We start from the raw sequence: 19,529 nt of genomic DNA, 5'->3' as shown, positions 1-19,529 counted from the left end.
TGCCCCTCCTGACGTCAATCGCTGCACGGATCGCCGCCTCTCCCCGCCCCTCTCTGTGAAGGAAGAGTGAGAGGGGTGGGCAAAGGCGGCGATGCGCCGCAATTGACGTCAGGAGGGGCAGAGCTGAAGCTGAAAGCTCTGCCCCTTCCAGGAAATGCCGGCGGATTGCCCCCCGGGCGATTTGGGGGCTCTGCAGCCCTCGCTTTCGGCGGGGAAACGGCATATTACTTGGGAGCACTGAAGCGAACTATAAGGGCCGGGGGGGGGGATGGGGGTGGCAGGAGCTGCTGATTGTGAAATCCCTTATGCGGCCCAGCCTCATTCTGACTTTGCCTCCTGCGGCCCCCAGGTGAATTGAGTTTGAGACCCATGCCATACACAAATGCAATCTTATTGGCAGCAGATTTCCCCACAAATGAAATCTTATCGGCAGCAGATTTCCCCACAAATGCAATGAGATTGGCAGCATATTTCCCCACAAATGCAATGAGATTGGCAGCAGATTTCCCACAAATGCAATGAGATTGGCAGCAGATTTCCCCACAAATGCTATGAAATTGGAAGCAGATTTCCCCACAAATGCAATCTTATTGGCAGCAGATTTCCCCACAAATGCAATCTTATTGGCAGCAGATTTCCCCACAAATGCAATCTTATTGGCAGCAGATTTCCCCACAAATGCTATGAGATTGGCAGCATATTCCCCACAAATGCAATGAGATTGGCAGCACATTTCCCCACAAAATGCTCTTTCCCCCATGCTGCGTGCGGCTGCCTAAATATACCTCCCTCGTTCTCCCCTGCGTTGCAGCTGCCACCGCTAACACACCTCAGATCGTGGTGAGCAGGAGATAGGAGTCAGCGACACCAGCCGTGCGCCGGTGAATTCAAATGCAGGATTCAGGAAGTGACATCATCGGTCACGTCCAGCATTTAAAGTCCACCGTGCGGCTGCTACGCTTCGGTCTGGCTGGTTCCCATCTCCTGCTCACCCCTGATCTGATGTGTGTTAGCGGTGATGAAGAGCTGTTGTGGGAGCCAAACAAGCCGGCTCTTTGGGAGCCGAGCGGCCGAGCCAGAAGAGCGGATGCTTAAAGAGCCGGAATTCCCATCACTAGACTGAGACTCAGTCTAGTGATGGGAATTCCGGCTCTTTAGAAAGCATCGGCTCTTCTTGCTTGGCCCCCTTTAAAGAGCCGGGTCATTTGGCTCCCAAACGGCTCTTCACTACCCAGACATTTCTAAAACCCGCCAGGATGCCCCGGACAGGTCGGAAAAAGTGGACCTGTCCGGGCAAAAGAGGACGCCTGGTCACCCTAAGCTCCGACCCGAACAAAGCTCTGCACCAAAATTAAGTTCCACTCAGAGAGAAGCCCTGCCCCCTCGAGGGTTCGATCACCTGCTTCTGCTGTATGTGTGCAGCAGCAGGAAGTTTGGTATTCTGAGGAGCAGCAGCATCACTAGTTCCAGGACAGCAGATATCACAAGGTCCAGATAGTGTAAGTTTCAGGCAGCCTCCACTACACCCCATGCCTCCTTCTGTCCCCCTGTGCCTCCTTCTGTTCCTCTTTGTGCCTCCTTCTATCCCCATGTGCCCCTCTGCCCCTGTGTCACTTTCTGTCACCTGTGCCTCCTTCTGTCCCTCTTTGTGCCTCCTTCAGCCCCCCTGTGCTACATCTGCCCCCCTTGTGCATCCCTCTGTCCCCCTGTGCCCCCTTGTGCATCCCTCTGTCCCCCTGTGTCCTTCTGTCCCCACTTGTGACTCCTTCTGGCCCCTTTGCCTCCTTCTGTCCCCCTGTGCCTCCTTCTGTTCCCTTGTGCCTTCTTCTGTCCCCTTGTGCTACCTCTGCCCCCCTGTGCATTCCTCTGTCCCCCTTTGTGCATCCCCTGCGCATCCCTCTGCCCCCCTGTGCCACCTCTGCCCCCCCCCCCCGTGCATTCCTCTGTCCCACTGTGTCTTCTTATGTCACCGCTTGTGACTCCTCCTGACCCCTGTGCCTCCTTTTGTGCCCCTGTGCCTCCTTCTGTTCCCTTGTGTCTTCTTCTGTCCCCTTGTGCTACTTCTGCTCCCTGTGCATTCCTCTGTCCCCCTTTGTGCATCCTTCTGTCCCCCTTTGTGCCTCCTTCAGTTCCCCTGTGCCATCTTATATCTCCCTGTACCTCTTTCTGTCCCCCGTTGTGCCTCCTTCTGCCCTCCTTGGTGGCTTCTTCAGTCAACCTGTGCCTCTCCCTGTCCCCCTTTATGATTCCTTCTGGTCCCCTGTGCCTCCTTCTGTCTATCTGTGCATCATTCTGCCTCCTTGTGCCTCTTTATGTCCTCTTGTGCCACCATCTGTCTCTGTCCCCTTCCTGCGCTCGAACACTTTCATTCCAGTGCAGGAGATTTTGGCGCAGCAGTGAGTAACTTCAGCGCCATCAGAAGACGGAGCTGAAGTTACTTATAAAACACTCTAATTCGGCCTTCAGCAATTGCTGGAAGCCGCATTATTTCATTCCCCATCCCCACCATCCATGGCGGCCTGGAGGGGGAACAGTATTTAACATCAATTGGAATTTGTGCAGGAGCAGGATAAGCCATACAGGCTGTATCCTGCGGCCAAGTCTCCTGCACCGATTCCTCTCATACGCCCTGCGCTCCCCTGCCCCAGTGTGTACATGCAGAGTATAGCACAACAGCAGGGATGCTCGGATGTGCCTCATCCACGAATTCGGCAATCCGCGTGGTTGCAAAAAAAAATCCGCATTCGGCCCCGCCGCATGCGGATTTTCGTTCGCGTCCACGCAACCACGCGGATTTTCTGCCGTGAATGGCGTAATCACGCGTGGATTCCCGCCCGGAGGCGGATTTTCTTTTAACGTTAATAACAAAGCCCCCATACATGCTACAATCCCCTAAATTGCATGGATTATCGAGGTGATAAGGGGCAACATAACTTCAACATAAAAAATTCCCCCCAAAAAATTTTTTCTAGAGAAAATGGATTTTAAAGTGAAATCAACACTTTAAATGGGGTTATTAATTGGTAATAAGTGGTTTTAAAAAGGGATATACGCGTTAAGCAGTCAAAGAGGTGAAGGCGAGTTCCAATGGCACTTGGCGGCGAAGGTACCGCTGGAGGAGGATGAGTGGCTGACGCCAAAAAGGCCCCAGAGAGGTTTTTGTAATTTTTTTTTTGTTTTTTTTGCAGCAATTAGCAATGACATCGCAGCACAGTTGTCAGTGGACACGGGCAGTGTGAACGCAGAGTGCAGTGGTGGTAGCGACTGAGTCAGGAGAAGGACTATGCGGGCGGTCAGTTCAGCAGCACAGAAGGACCACGGCAACATACTGGTAGTAGTAGTAGCAGCACAGCCTCATAGTGCTGGCCAAAAAATTAAATGCACCCGGTGACCCGGGCAGTGTGAACGCAGACAGAGTACATTGGTGGAAGCGAGTGAGTCAGGAGGAGGAGGACAATGCCGGCGGTCAATTCAGCAGCACAGAAGGACCATGGCAACATACTGGTGGTAGTAGTAGCAGCACAGCGTCATAGTGCTGGCCAAAAAATTAAATGCACCCGATGACCCGGGCAGTGATAACGCAGACAGAGTGCATTGGTGGTACCGTGGTAGCGACTGAGTCAGGAGGAGGACAAAGCGGGCGTTCAGTTCAGCAGCAGCAGCAGCAGCACAGAAGGAAGGACCATGGCAACATACTGGTGGTAGTAGTAGCAGCACAGCATCATAGTGCTGGCCAAAAAATTAAATGCACCCGGGGACCCGGGCACTGTGAACGCAGAGTGCAGCAGCGGGAAGCGACTGAGTCAGGAGGAGGAGGACAATGCGGGCGGTCAGTTCAGCAGCAGCAGCACAGAAGTGGGCACTGGATATACAACTAGGTCACTGAAGGATGCAATGGGCACAGTACAAGGTCACTGAAGGATGCAGTGGGCACAGTACAAGGTCACTGAAGGATGCAGTGGGCACAGCAGTGGGCACTGGATATACAACTAGGTCACTGAAGGATGCAGTGGGCACAGTACAAGGTCACTGAAGGATGCAGTGGGCACAGTACAAGGTCACTGAAGGATGCAGTGGGCACAGCAGTGGGCACTGGATATACAACTAGGTCACTGAAGGATGCAATGGGCACAGTACAAGGTCACTGAAGGATGCAGTGGGCACAGCAGTGGGCACTGGATATACAACTAGGTCACTGAAGGATGCAGTGGGCACAGTACAAGGTCGCTGAAGGATGCAGTGGGCACAGTACAAGGTCACTGAAGGATGCAGTGGGCACAGTACAAGGTCACTGAAGGATGCAGTGGGCACAGCAGTGGGCACTGGATATACAACTAGGTCACTGAAGGATGCAGTGGGCACAGTACAAGGTCACTGAAGGATGCAGTGGGCACAGTACAAGGTCACTGAAGGATGCAGTGGGCACAGCAGTGGGCACTGGATATACAACTAGGTCACTGAAGGATGCAGTGGGCACAGTACAAGGTCACTGAAGGACGCAGTGGGCACAGCAGTGGGCACTGGATATACAACTAGGTCACTGAAGGATGCAGTGGGCACAGTACAAGGTCACTGAAGGATGCAGTGGGCACAGCAGTGGGCACTGGATATACAACTAGGTCACTGAAGGATGCAGTGGGCACAGTACAAGGTCACTGAAGGATGCAGTGGGCACAGCAGTGGGCACTGGATATACAACTAGGTCACTGAAGGATGCAGTGGGCACAGTACAAGGTCACTGAAGGATGCAGTGGGCACAGCAGTGGGCACTGGATATACAACTAGGTCACTGAAGGATGCAGTGGGCACACAAGGATGTCACACTGTGTAATGAGATGCTCATATGCCAGCGAGCGAGCAGTGGGCACTGGGCACGGCACAAGGCCACCGACAGAATGAATGAACAGCGCTGGCAGAGAGTGGCGGCGCCGGCGGTGTGACTGGCTGCCTGCAAATAGTACAAGTGTATAACTGTCACTGGAATATACAAGTGAACACTGCAGCTGCACTAACCTGCCTGCCTGCACTACACACAGATAATCCCCACTCCCACTACACTGACTACACTGCAGCACTGAACCTGCCTGCACTACACACAGTTAAATAATCACTAGACTCCCACACTCCCACTACACTACACTGACTACAACTAACTACAGCAATCACTCACTGACTAGCTAACTGTGTACAGTATAAGAGCAGTGTTAGCAAAAAAAACGCTTTGTTTTTAACACAATAAATGCACTTGCTCAAACAACAATGGCCTGGAGATAATCCTCTCAGCACCACAGTCTAGCAAGGACAGAGCTTTTCCATCATGGCCGCCGCTTTATATTCAGGAGGGGAGGGCATAGCTCCCCTCCTCTGATTGGTTGCTAGGGCCTGGCTGGGGCACTCTGATTGGCCTGCAATGTGTCACTTCCGCATAGTTTGACGCATTTCCGCAAACCACGACTTCAGCACCGGGTTTCACGAGCGTGAATGCGGATTTCTGTCCGCATTCACGCGAAGCCGAAGTAGATTTTCGTGGTTGAAAATCTATTCACGGCTTAGCGTGTCCGAGGCAGAATGCGTCAAAATGGTCGTGAATCCACGCGTAAGCGTGATCACGACCTGGCGGTGAGCACCACTGCACAACAGTAGCTGCGCTCTCACCTCCCTGTCAGAGTCCAGCCTGTGCAGCCACCCTGTCTGTCTCCTGCTCCTTCTAGTGGTGGCATTTCACTCTCCTCATGTCGCGTGTAATTACACTACATGCGGTAGGAGATGCCAGGTGCTAGGCCAAGCCGTGAGCGGGCAGGTGGAAGTACAGCACTGGACTCTGGTTGAGAGATTCTCTGTGCTATGCTCTGCATTTATACACTGGGCTTGGGAGGGAGTGCACGAGAGGGTTGTGCAAGAAAATGCGACAGGATCGGCGAGTTGTTTGTATCTCGGGGATTCCATGTATTATGCATACACCTTATATGGCACATGGTTTATATTCTCAAGTGTGCAGTGGTGCTCAGCAGAGCTCGAATATTCGAGTAGCTCGAATATTCGAGCTCTTTTCCAGCTATTCGAGCTCGGTATTCGAGCTCCGAATAGCTGCAGCTATTCGAATGGGCTATTCGAGTAAACGCGAATAACCCATTCACTATTCGAGCAAACGGCGCTATTCGAGCTCGAATACCGAGCTCGAATAGCGTCATAGCCCAGATTGATGTCCATAGAGCCAATCAGAGGGCTCCCAGGCCCTCTGACGGCAGCCAATCACAGAGGGGGACCCTGGCCAGCCCCTACCCTATAAATAGCGGCCGCCATGTTCCGTTTCTCCGTCCTTGCCTGAGACTTGCATAGAGAGAGAGTTGCTCCTTTGTGCTTTGGCTTAGCAAGAGCTCTATTGTGGTCATTTACCTAGCGTTTTTGCTCACATACACCTCTATACACACCTATATTGTTGTTAGTTAGATAGACATTGTAATTTAGTTAGTAGCTTTTGTGTTACATAGAGACAGGCCAGCTGCTGCTGCAGGCTTACAGCTTTAGGCCTCAGGGCCTGCCTGTGTGGGCAGCTGTCCTCCTGTCCTCTGTTAGTTTATTTCTCATTAGTATTAGACAGTATTAGATAGTATTAGACAGTATTTCTGCTGTCCTTTACTACTTAGTGATTGTATTTTGTATTGTAGTTATATACTGTAACTGTACTAGGACACTCACTGACTGTCACTGTTCATAGGCTAGCTCCTGCGTGTGCTTGCACTCACTGTCTGTGTACACACACTCTATTTCCTTCTGAATAGTTATATACTGTAACTGTACTAGGACACTCACTGTCACTGTTCATAGGCTACTAGCTCCTGCGTGTGTGTGTGCACTCACTGTCTGTGTACTGTACACACACTCTATTTCCTTCTGAATAGTTATATACTGTAACTGTACTAGGACACTCACTGACTGTCACTGTTCATAGGCTAGCTCCTGCGTGTGCTTGCACTCACTGTCTGTGTACACACACTCTATTTCCTTCTGAATAGTTATATACTGTAACTGTACTAGGACACTCACTGACTGTCACTGTTCATAGGCTAGCTCCTGCGTGTGCTTGCACTCACTGTCTGTGTACACACACTCTATTTCCTTCTGAATAGTTATATACTGTAACTGTACTAGGACACTCACTGTCACTGTTCATAGGCTACTAGCTCCTGCGTGTGTGTGTGCACTCACTGTCTGTGTACTGTACACACACTCTATTTCCTTCTGAATAGTTATATACTGTAACTGTACTAGGACACTCACTGACTGTCACTGTTCATAGGCTAGCTCCTGCGTGTGCGTGCACTCACTGTCTGTGTACTGTACACACACTCTATTTCCTTCTGAATAGTTATATACTGTAACTGTACTAGGACACTCACTGTCACTGTTCATAGGCTACTAGCTCCTGCGTGTGTGTGTGCACTCACTGTCTGTGTACTGTACACACACTCTATTTCCTTCTGATTACTGATTGATTATTGTAAATTCTACTTCCTGACAGTTACTACTTACTTACTGTAGTAGGGACACTCACTCAGTCACTGTTCATAGGCTAGCTCCTGCACGTGTGTGCGCGTGCGTGCACTCACTGTCTGTAGTGTACACACACTCTATTTCCTTGTGATTACTACTGATTATTGTAACTTCTAGTTGTACTTCCTGACTGTTACTACTTACTTACTGTACTAGGGACACTCACTCACTCTCTGTTCATAGGCCAGCTCCTGCGCGTGTTTGCGCGTGCGTGCACTCACTGTCTGTAGTGTACACACACTCTATTTCCTTGTGATTACTACTGATTATTGTAACTGCTAGTTGTACTTCCTGACTGTTACTACTTACTTACTGTACTAGGGAGTCGGGACACTCACTCAGTCACCTCACCCACCAACCCACTCCATTAAAGTACCCCACTTTTCACCCGCCCTTTTCAAAAACTTTTGTGTTTACGCCCAAAACATCGAAGATGTCTGGAAGTGGCAGCCAGCGCGGTTTGGGCAAGGGGAAGGGCAGCAAGGGAATCAGGAGGAGAGGGAGCAGCATTGTGGCAAGCCGCGGGCGCGGCCGCGCCACCATGCACAGTTCCGCAGCAGCAGCAGCGTCAGTGGCTAACATTCCTCCCATAGCCACTGGCCGTGGACGCCTTGGGCTCCGCCCAGCAGGAGCATCTGCAACTCACGCTGCAGAGACACAGCAGCAGCAGCAGCGTGTAGCACCTGCTCCGATTTTCCTCCAGCCGGGTCGGAAACGTCCCATTGAGGAAAAGGATGCAGACACTGTGGTGCAACTGATGACGGAGGATGAGCAGCCCGCCATCAGCTCTGCATCCGAGGCCTCCACCCTCACCACCACCACCACCACCCCTGTTCGCAGCAGCCGCCCAGCAGGGCCTGGGGAGGAGGCCAGTTCACCGTCAGTCGCCGACCTGTCACTCAGCACTCTTTTGAGCCCAGGCATGATGCGTCAATTGTCTGCTGTTGTTGGCGATTTGGAGGAGGAGATGCTGATGGGCACTTTGGGGGATGAGGGATTGGACAGCAAGACTGTGGCGACAGTCAAGCAGCCCATCCATGCATCAGGAGAGGAGTTTGGGGGGTCATCATCCCAGCAGGACATGTTTCAGGAGGGGGAGGCTGATGATGACACGGTGACAGACAGAGACTGGGTGCCACCACCTCCAGGGGATGTCGTCCTCAGCAGCTCTGAGGAGGAGGAGGAGGATGCGCTTGTGGGCCTTGCAAGGAGGCGCATCATTGCAAGCATTGGCAGCAGTAGGCAGGTCCCACAGCCTGCTGGTGTCTCAGGCTCAGCAGGAGCAGCAGCAGCATCTGCCAGTACCACCACCAGCTGCACCCAAGCCCCCCCCCCCCAACCACCACAGGGAGACAGGCAGCAGCGGTTCCATGCCGTAGGGGGTCGTTTTTGTCACCAATCTGGCGTTTTTTCACCATGCCCACAGTGTACAGCAAGTACGCCACTTGCAACCACTGTCAGCGGAAGTTGAGCAGAGGTGCAGACCCCTTAAAGTTCAGCACCAGCTCGCTCATCAACCACCTTGCTGCGAAACATTTCCACCAGCATGAGGAGTTCCAGAGGCTGAAGGCATCTGGTGCTGGCAGTGGCACCACACCCATCACTGCACAGCCTTCAGCAGCAGCAGCAGCAGCAACACAGCCACCCGCCCTCCTGCTCCTCCAGCAGCACCAGCAGGAGTGCGGAAACGCACTGCTCCTCCCCCCTCTGCAACTCCTGCCGCCGACACTGATGCCTGTTCTGACAGCCAGTCCTCAGTGGCCTCCTCTGCTGTGTCTGCTGATTCCCGTGCCAGCAAAAGGCCACGCCAGAGCCTTTTGAGCGAGTCCTTCCAGGGGGTGGCTAGGGCTCTGCCTCCCAGCAGCCGTCGCGTGCGGCAGCTGAACGGCTTGCTGGCACGGGCCATGTGCTCCCAACTCCTGCCGTACACGCTTGTGCAGGAGGGGAGCGACATGCGTGCGCTGCTTGCTTGCGCAGCCCCAGACTGGCAGCTCCCCAGCAGACACTTCTTCGCCCGCAAGGCCATTCCTGCACTGCACCGCTTTGTGATGGCCAATGTGGAGCGAGGGCTGGAGCACGCGGTTGGTGAAAGGGTCCACGTCACCATGGACTCCTGGAGCAGCCGCTTCGGGACAGGCCGCTACCTGTCTTTCACTGTCCACTGGGTCAGCTTGGTGGAAGGGGGTGAGGATGGGAGAGCAGCAGCGGGCACAGCAGCAGCAACACAGTGGGTGGTGCCCCCCCGCAGGGTCAGGGGAACTGCAGCAGGTTCCTCCGATCCTCTGCCATCCTCCGGCACACCTGGCCAAGCCCCCCGCCTCAGCAGCAGCGTGAAGGCCCGCCACTGCCAAGCGCTGCTGCACTTGGTCAGCCTTGGGAAGACCAAGCTGACGGCAACCCATGTGTTGGCCAAACTCCAGGAGCAGGAGAGGATTTGGCTGACCCCCAGAGGCCTCAGAGTCGGAGAGGTGGTGGCCGACAATGGGGCCAATCTGGTTGCCGCAATAGACAGGGGAAACCTGACCCACATCCCCTGTCTTGCCCACGTGCTGAACCTGGTGGTGCAAAAGTTCTTGCGCACCTACCAGGGGATGGGCGAACTGCTGGAAACGGCAAGGAACGTTGTGCGTCACTTCCGGCGCTCGGCTGCAGCCTGTGCGAGCCTGGAAGACGTGCAAAAGGAGCTGGAGCTGCCACGCCATCGGCTGATCCTTGACGTTCCGACTCGCTGGAACTCCACCCTGGCGATGTTGGAGCGTCTGGTTGAACAGAAGCACGCTGTCAACCAGTACCTTGCCCTGGCCACTGTTTCCGCCGCTCGGAGAAGGGACAAGACCAGCAACATCCCGTCCATCGTCCCCGATGATGACTGGAGGCACATGCAGCAGGTGTGCTTAGTGCTGGCTCCCTTTCTGCAGGCCACTAACATGGTGAGCAGGGACCATGCTATGGTCTGCGAGTGGGTGCCCCTGGTTTGTCTGCTGAACAGGGCCCTCGATGCTTTGCTGGAACAGGGAGCGGCAGCCTTGGACCAGCAGGAGCGGCAAGCAGCTGCACAGTCCACCTCTGAGGGGGAGGAGGAGGAGGACTTGGTGGAGGTCCCTGACCTTGCTGCTGATGAGGGGGATCAGCACAGCGCAGCTGAGTTGGTGCGGGGGTGGAGAGAGGATGAGGCGGCAGAGGAGGAGGATGAGGAGGACAGCACTGCCGTCGATGTGCCAGCACACCTGGCCCGCCTCTTCCCAATGGCAGCGCACATGCTGGCGTGCCTGCGTAAGGACCCCAGGGTGATCCAGATGAAGCAGAGGGAGGACATCTGGATCAGCATGATGTTGGACCCACGCCTCAAGGGGAAGTTGAGCCAGTTCCTGCCGCCTGCAGGAGGAGACCCAGCGCAACAAATAAGGAGCTTGCAGCAGGCCCTTGTTGAGCGCTTGGAGGAAGTCTTCCCCCAGCCTTCCACCCCCACTGTCCAGCAGCCAGCACAGAGGCAGCAGCAGGTGCCTGCATCCAGCAGCAAGCGCCCCACAGACCTGCTGTCTCTCAGCCACGAGCTCTACAGGACTGTAGAGGCTCCGGCAGCAGTGACTAGAGAGGAGGTGCATGATGCAGCAGCATCCTCCTCCGGTCACAGCCAGCGCCTGACCCGCATGGTGGCTGACTACATGGGGTCCTACAGCGGGCTTGACAGCGATGCCCCTGTTGATCCCATGGAGTATTGGGTCAAGCGCCTGGAGATCTGGAGCGAGCTGGCGCAGTACGCCCTGGAAGTGCTGTCCTGCCCCCCTTCCAGCGTGCTGTCCGAGCGCTGCTTCAGTGCAGCTGGTGGCGTGGTCACCGAGAAACGCTCACGTCTGTCTCACAAGTCTGTGGACAGACTGACGTTTCTCAAGATGAACCAGGCGTGGGTGGAAGGCGAGTTCCTGGCCCCTGTTGTCGGCGAGAGGGGGACATGAACTGGCTAAGAACCATCGCTAATGTGCCTTACCACCCTTTACCACCTCCTGGCTCCTGCTCACTAAGCCAGCCTGGTTCAGTTTGACTATTACGTCGCCTGCAGCCACACATTTTACACCTACAGTGGGCTGCTGTGTACTGCCCTTCTGCTGTCTGTCTGTGTTTCCCACTGCCAGGGTACACAGAATTACATTCTGCTGCCACTCTGCCACCAGCTATTACGTCAAACAATAGCTATATATCTGTGTAATTGGTTGTACAAACAAAACCAAAAAACCATTAAAAAAAAAAAAAAGGTTTAATTTTTCTGAGGTGCCCAGGTTGAAAACTGTGTTGTCCCAGTTGTGTATTGGACACGATGTGGGCTGCACGACCGCTGTCTGGGACCTCCTGTTGTGTTTATTTACAGCCCTGGTATCACCGCTAGGTACCAGGGCTATTATGTCACGCTGCCTGCCTGATGCCACACTCACACTACTCCTCCATTCCTCCTGCTGCTGCTGTCTGTCTGTGTTTCCCACTGCCAGGGTACACAGAATTACCTTCTGCTGCCACACTGCCACCAGCTATTACGTCAAACAATAGCTGCTCACATTACTCCTCCATTCCTCCTGCTACTGCTGCTGTCGGTCTGTGTTTCCCACTGCCAGGGTACACAGAATTACATTCTGCTGCCACTCTGCCACCAGCTATTACGTCAAACAATAGCTATATATCTGTGTAATTGGTTGTACAAACAAAACCAAAAAACCATTAAAAAAAAAAAAAGGTTTAATTTTTCTGAGGTGCCTGGGTTGAAAACTGTGTTGTCCCAGTTGTGTATTGGACACGATGTGGGCTGCACGACCGCTGTCTGGGACCTCCTGCCTGCTGTGTTTATTTACAGCCCTGGTATCACCGCTAGGTACCAGGGCTATTATGTCACGCTGCCTGCCTCATTGACTGCCTGCTGCCACACACTCATCCTCCTCCTCCTGCTGCTGAATTTACCTCCTGCTGTCTGTGTGTTTCCACTGCCAGGGAGCACATACAATGGCGCTTCCAACATGCGTGCGCCACCAGCTATTTGTTACGCTCAAAAATAGCTGCATTTCTTTAAAAAAAAAATTGAAAAGAGAAATAAGTGAAGAAGAAGACGATATAGAAGAAGATGAAGAAGATGAAGAAGAAGAAGATGAAGAAGATGAAGAAGAAGAAGAAGGAGGAGAAGAAGAAGATGAAGAAGAACAAAATGAAGAAGAGGATGAAGAAGATGAAGAAGAAGAAGATGAAGATGAAGAAGAAGAAGAAGAAGAAGAAGAAGAACAAAATGAAGAAGATGAAGAAGAAGATGAAGAAGATGAAGAAGAAGAAGATGAAGAAGATGAAGAAGATGAAGAAGAAGAAGATGAAGAAGATGAAGAAGAAGAAGATGAAGAAGATGAAGAAGATGAAGAAGAAGAAGATGAAGAAGAAGAAGAAGAAGATGATGATGAAGAAGATGAAGAAGATGATGATGAAGAAGATGAAGAAGAAGAAGAAGAAGAAGACAATATAGAAGAAGAAGAAGATATAGAAGAAGAAGATATAGAAGAAGAAGATATAGAAGAAGAAGAAGATAGAAGATAAAGAAGAAGAAGAAGAAGAAGAAGAAGAAGAAGAAGAAGAAGAAGAAGTATATACAGTACTGAACAAAATTCTGGACACAACTTCTCTTTTCACCTTTTTTTTTTTAAAGGAACATCCCCACATAATCACTTGCTGTTGTTACTTGGAAAAAAAAGATGTTTCTTGCATCATTCACCCTCAAAACAAGTGTTGGAAGCTATTTAAGGCCAATTCGAATAGTCAGCTCGAATAATGAGCTCGAATACCGACTCTAATAGTGAGCTCGAAGTCCGAGGTCGAATCGAATAGTAAAAATTATTCGACTCGAATATTCGACTGACCTCGAATAATTTACTATTCGAATTCGACCAAACTCGAATTTTAAAAAGGGGTATTTGAGCACCACTGTGTGTGCATGTGTTATTTTGTTTGTTTTTTTTGGGCGGTGGCAACACAAGACTTCTTGCCTGGGGAGACAAAAAAAGGCTAGAATTGGCCCAGCAGTAATTGAAAGAAATGAACTTTGGAGGAGCCGTGGAGCCCAGTCTTTAAAGAGACTGTCTCTGAAGTCTCTTAAAAATCCTTTTTTTATCCCAAAATATTGTTTAACATATTAGCCCTACCTAAACCGCCGCATTCCCGCTGCTGTACACTATCTAAATCCCCCCAAACTCCCCGGGGGGCAATCCAGGCAGCACTTCCGTGAGAGGCAGAGCTATGAGCCGCAGCTCTGCCTCTCAGCGCATCTGTCAGCCCGGATCACCGCCTCTCCCCCGCCCCTCTCAGTCTTCCTTCACTGAGAGGGGCGGGGGAGAGGCAGAGATACGCGCTGACAGACGTGTGAGGCAGAGCTGCAGCCCATAGCCCTGCCTCACACGGAAGCGCACAGGGCAGCAAAATCCACAACCAAGAAAGTCATGGATTTTGCAGGGGAGAGGGAGGGCGAGTTTGGGGGGATTTAGATAGTGTACAGCGGCAGAGATGCGGCGGTTTAAGTAGGGCTAATATGTTAAACAATATTTTTGGATAAAAAAGGGATTTTTAAGAGACTTCAGTGGCCCACAAACAGCCTAATAAGTGGCCTTCACCATTGTGAGTACTGCTGACGATTTGTGCTGTTTGGTGGAGCCTGCTGGTTAGATAAATGCTGGATAACCAGGACACTACTATACTCTACATTCTGCTATATGTCTTTACAGTTCCTCTTTAATATGCTAACGGATGGTGTATTTAGATCTGTGCTTGGAGTTTGTTGACCAGCTCTGAATGCAGATTATATATTAATAGGTTTATATTGTTTTTACACATTTTTAGCTTCTGTTCTCTTGTAGAATAATAGCGCTCAGCTTTGCGCCTTTGTGTTTATAAATCCTCCCCACTGTGTGCTTTCAGTGTTAGCAGAACCCGGAACACGATGTACAGAACCTGTCGGTATAATCGTTCTCCCAGTAGGAGTGAGTGTCACCTCGTATTACAGCTGAATGCTTTTTCAAGGCCCAGTGCAGGTGACATTTTTATATTAACTCAACAGAACATTATTTCAAAATAAAATATGCATGTCATGTATGTTTTGCAGATAGGAAGAAAAGGTACAATATTTTTCTCTCCATAAGAGTGGGGGTGGATTTCTGGAAAAGCCACAAAGGCTTTGGGTGGCTGCAGCAAAGGGGGGCACCTGGACATGAAATAGAGATTGCTATATATCAAAGTGGAAGCTGAAAATGGAGAGCACAACCTGAGCGAGAAGCTGATGCCCAAGTGAGGTGTACATGAAAGAGAGGGGCTGCAGTATGGATGTTAGACATGGGAGAGGGGGCTGCACATGGAATGGCGGGGAATACTCTGAACCAGGTGCATCTTTTGAACTAGTTGCGTCTTGCAAAGGGTCCCAGCAGGGTTTGTGCCAGGTCTCCCTCCCTGCCCCCCCCCCCACACACACACACACACCTGAGCGATTAGTGCATTCCTGGGGCACCTACAGAGTACTAGCATCTGCAAAGTGCACTGACCTGTCTGTCTGTCAGGCTGCTTCCTGGCTGTGTCCTTCTGTCTTCATCCTCACTGGCGCTCATTCTCCATGACCCAGTGACACATCCTTTATAATGAAAGCCCTGTGTCCCTGCGTAGCGCTGTCTCTATGTCCTTAGACAGATATGTCAGGTGTTCACTTGGTGTTTAATGCACACATTCAATTCTTTGCGTAATGAAATAACTTGCGTCGCCTATTTCATATATTAGTTTCACCTTTTAAGCTGAATTACTGAAATAAATGGACTTTTGCACGATATTCTAATTTTAAGAGTTTCACCTGTATACTCATACTTCCATGCGTTTGTGCACTGCATACACCACCATTTCCATCCTGACTATCTGAATGGGAACGTGCGTTCCCAAAGCCAATTAAAGTGCCTGTGAAAGAATAATCAATGAATGATCACGGCTTCAGTCAGAAGCCAGTGATCATTCATTGAAATTAAAGTAAACACACACCCACACACAGTTCCAGTGCACTGTTCTACTTACACAGGATAAAGTGTGGTGACATCTAGTGGGTAAAAAGTAAAATTGAGCTAAAATACATTTTTTTTCCTCTTCTGCTCCCTCCCCTCTCCCTTCCCTCCCACATAGTTACCAAAAAAATAAAAAAACAAAACACTTAACACACTTGTTTAAAAAAAAAGCCAAAGTGACAGCATTTCAAAACACAAATAGTTATCTCAGGGACTCAGATTTGTAATATGTATGTCATGAGGGTTTATTACTGTTATTTTTTTGCAAATAAGGGCTTGTAATAATGGACATAGTTTAAACAAACACAAAATGGAAAAAATACACCTTTATTGCCAGATAAGATATTGTCACCATACATTGTACTAGGGACATCATTTAAATGTTGTATAAGAACCAAGACTAATGTGCAAATAAAATATGTGGGTTTTATCTACAGTAGCACTTTTTATTTTCAAACTATAATGGCTAAAAATAAAGAAATAATAACTTTTTCTTAACTTTTTTTTTTCTTAAACCTTTTAGGAACCATAGGAAATAAAATTATTCTTAGCAAATAGTGCGACCCAAAGAAAACCAAGTTTGTCCTGCAAAAAAAAAAAAATAATAATAATATTTATTTAGCGGCAACATCTTCTTCAGAGTCTAATAGATAATTTTGGTGTGATAAGTAGCAATAAAGATATTGGATGAATGAGATAAGTGTGAAATGGAAATTGCTCTGGTTTTTAAGGGGAAATAACCTGTGGTAGGGAAGTGGTTAAATGAGGTGTCCCTGGTTGCTGTATATTTGGGTTAGTGCAGCAGGAAACAAGCCTCATCCTCATGAGTCTCCTGCTCACAGTGTTAGCACAGTCTATTCTCTCTGGGATTGCACGTCTGTCTGTGTCTCCCAGATTCGATTTCCAGGTTGAGAGCATTCAGGATTTCTCTCAATTTCTCATTCTCTCTCTGTTACTCACACACACACACTCTCCATATCTTCCTTTCAGTCTCTCTCTCCATTTTTCTTATTATCTCTCCTTTCTTTACCTCTCTCCCTCTCTCTTCTGTCTGAAGGGAAACAGGAAATCATAGCAAGCTTTTCTCTTTTTTGATTGGAGTGTCCTAAAAAAGCCACAGAGGAAGAAAAAAAAATATTTTTCTCTGCAAAACAATACAGTTCATTAACGAGGACTTTAGAGGCATTTGCGTCTGTCGAATGAATTGACTAATCCCCACCCCCATGCGTTCTCCTCCGGGCTCGGAGGAGAGCTGACAATAGCTGTGAGGAAGGAACACAGACAGCCTCAGTTAATCTCGCCGTCGCCATGGGAACGGCAGCAGAGAGCCTGCCTGTACCAGCGACGGATTCCCATCATCTGATTCAGCTCTTTAATCGGCGCTGCCAGCTCTTGTCAGGTGACCGGGTTCTCCGCGGCTCCCATTACAGGGCTCCCCGCTGAGCCCGTGTCAAATCTCTTAATATCAACCATTCAAGGAAAGGCGCGATTTGACCGAGGATAAGCATCGGGCGGCCTGCTAAGTGGGGCCTCTTACTAAGGCGTCCTGATAATCCGCTATGATTACCGGCTCTTATTTTCTTTATTATCCAGTTATTTTTTTTTTTTTTTGGATGCTTACTAGTATTGTTGCTTGCGGATTTTAGCCAAAGTCATTTTTGCATCAAAATTGCTATTTTCGATGTCGAGAAAATTTTAACGAAAATAGCTTGTATTGTCACATTTTCGTATTCTTCATAAAAATGTGAAAAATCTATATTTTACAGCGATAATTCACAAAAAGTGCAAAACCGATATTTTTACAGTGAAGATTGTTACCGCAAACATGTAAAAAAAATTAAATATTTTTACCATTAAAATTTGCAAAAACGCAAAAAATAACACAACTTATTTTTAATGGCATTTTTGCTTGAAAATCTAATTTAACATTAATTTCGTGAAATGAATGCTAAACGAATATTGGCATTTTCGCTCATCACTACTTACTAGTCAGGCACTCTGAGAAAAATGTAACATTAATTAGTAATATTGTTGCACTGTTGCTTATCTGTTATCACTTGTATTGTCCTTGTATTGTATTGTATTGTAAATCCCTACACAATTTGGACCCTGGGTACATGAATGACTTGCTGAAACTGCACCACACATCTCACAACTTTAGATCAGGATCCATAAACTTGGTCACCCCCAGAGTGCAACTCAAAACCTTTGGAGACAGAGCTTTCTGTCATGCTGCCCGTACCCATTGGAATTCCCTTCACCCAGTAAAGAAAGCTCCATCCCTCCATCCCTGTAATTCAAATCCAGCCTGAAAAGCCACCAGTTTAGCCTGGCATTTGCGGTCTTGTAGAATTTTTCCTTTGTACCAAAATTTACCAATCAGCCAATCATCCAATCTCTAAAAATCTTGCAGGAAGTGTTTTTTTTATCGCTCTGCAATCGCAACGCTGTGGTAGAACCCCTCCCATAGGGCTCCACTGTTGCAACGCTTTGCCAAATGGCGAGCTCTGAACTGCTAGTGGACTTCAGGTCTTATGCTAGGTACACACAATGCAATTTCCCATCAGAACGAAAGGTCAAACTGATCATTTCCGACAAGTCCGATGTGCATCCAATAGATAATGAGATCGATTCTCACATAATACACTACTGCACAAAATCGATCCTGTTATCGATCGGGAGCACCTCAGGCAAATCCAAAATTATCGTTTGGACCCCGCAATCTGATTGGAAATTGCATCATGCCTGTGATTCTATGCTTTCGATTGTCACACAACAGCCAGCAAAGCTGCAAGCTGACATCAGTTTGTCAGGATTTATTGTTGTCAGTGGGGTATTAGCAGCTAACAGTCACTGCTAGGGATTAGGGGAAGTGTACATTCTAAACTAACATCAGCTCCTTCAGTGCTGTAACTACAATTTATTGGCCCCCCAGAAAAACTTTGATGCCCCCCCCCCCCCATTTCCACTCCCTTTCCCTTGCCTCCCGTTGATGCCCTTCACGGCCATAGGCCCATCTCACATGGGTCATAAAACAAGTGTAGCCATCATGATCTTCCCACCCATAACAAATGTAGCCACAAAATCACCTGATCTGAAGTATAGTCCCCTGTATGGGAGGAAAGGAAGCAGGGCCGGGCCGAGGCGAGGCTGGAGAGGCTCCAGCCTCAGGGCGCAGTGTAGTAGGGGGCGCAGAATTCATTCAGCTGTCATTCCTAATTGTGTTTGAAGCAGAAAGAAATAAGAAAAGGGGATACATGGCAGTGACTGCAAGCCAGATAACTAGATATTAAGGTGTTGGGGAGGTTGTGGGCCCTCTTAGTCTAATAGAAATCAGTGTGTGACAGCTGTGGTGGCAGGGATGGAGGGGCGCACTTTGGTGTCTCAGCCTTGGGTGCTGGAGGACCTTGTCCCGGCTCTGAAAGGAAGCTTGGTAGTTGGGGTCCACCACAGCTCTTGGCCCCCCTGCGATCGCATGGGCTGCTCCCCTCTAGTTACGGCCCTAAACCCCTCCCAAGAGTCCTGCTGGAAGGACAGTGCAGCTCAGCTAGAATGATGACGTCATCAAGATGCTCCAAACTAACTTCTTTCTTTTATAGAGACTGAGTATTTCAAGTTGGTAGAGAAAATTAACCCTTTTTGGCAGGCAAGGGATCCAACTGCCAACAACGTATACATCTTTTGGCATTTTGTTCCCCAGGAAGCAATGTGGAGGGGGGCCGACAGCATTCCTCCCTCCCCCCTCTCCTGCAGAGCTGGAACAACGGTGGGGTGTGTAATTAACTCACCTGCTGTTGGAGGCGACACAGCACATGGAACGAGCAATCGGGTGAGTTAACTACACACCGCACCGCTGCACTCTGGCTCTGCAGGGGGGCCACAGGAGGGAGGGCCCATGGAGAGGGAGAGAGGATAATGTCT

General features: G+C 49.7%; 1 protein-coding gene across 1 annotated transcript in view; it reads right to left on the bottom strand.

Moving 5' to 3' along the window:
- The window catches only part of LOC137527861 (ficolin-1-like), a 103,178-nt gene that overhangs the window by 32,250 nt on the left and 51,399 nt on the right, over nucleotides 1-19,529 (bottom strand). Inside the window, exon 2 of the mRNA XM_068248837.1 lies at nucleotides 16,639-16,713. Coding sequence (XP_068104938.1) covers nucleotides 16,639-16,681 — 43 coding nt within the window. The 5' untranslated portion in view covers nucleotides 16,682-16,713. The remainder of the gene's footprint in view (nucleotides 1-16,638; nucleotides 16,714-19,529) is intronic.

The sequence above is a fragment of the Hyperolius riggenbachi genome, chromosome 8 (genome assembly GCF_040937935.1).
Source record: "Hyperolius riggenbachi isolate aHypRig1 chromosome 8, aHypRig1.pri, whole genome shotgun sequence".
Lineage (NCBI taxonomy): Eukaryota > Metazoa > Chordata > Amphibia > Anura > Hyperoliidae > Hyperolius > Hyperolius riggenbachi.
The sequence above is the reverse complement of the archived record's forward strand: the minus strand, read 5'-3'. Positions and strand labels throughout refer to the sequence as shown.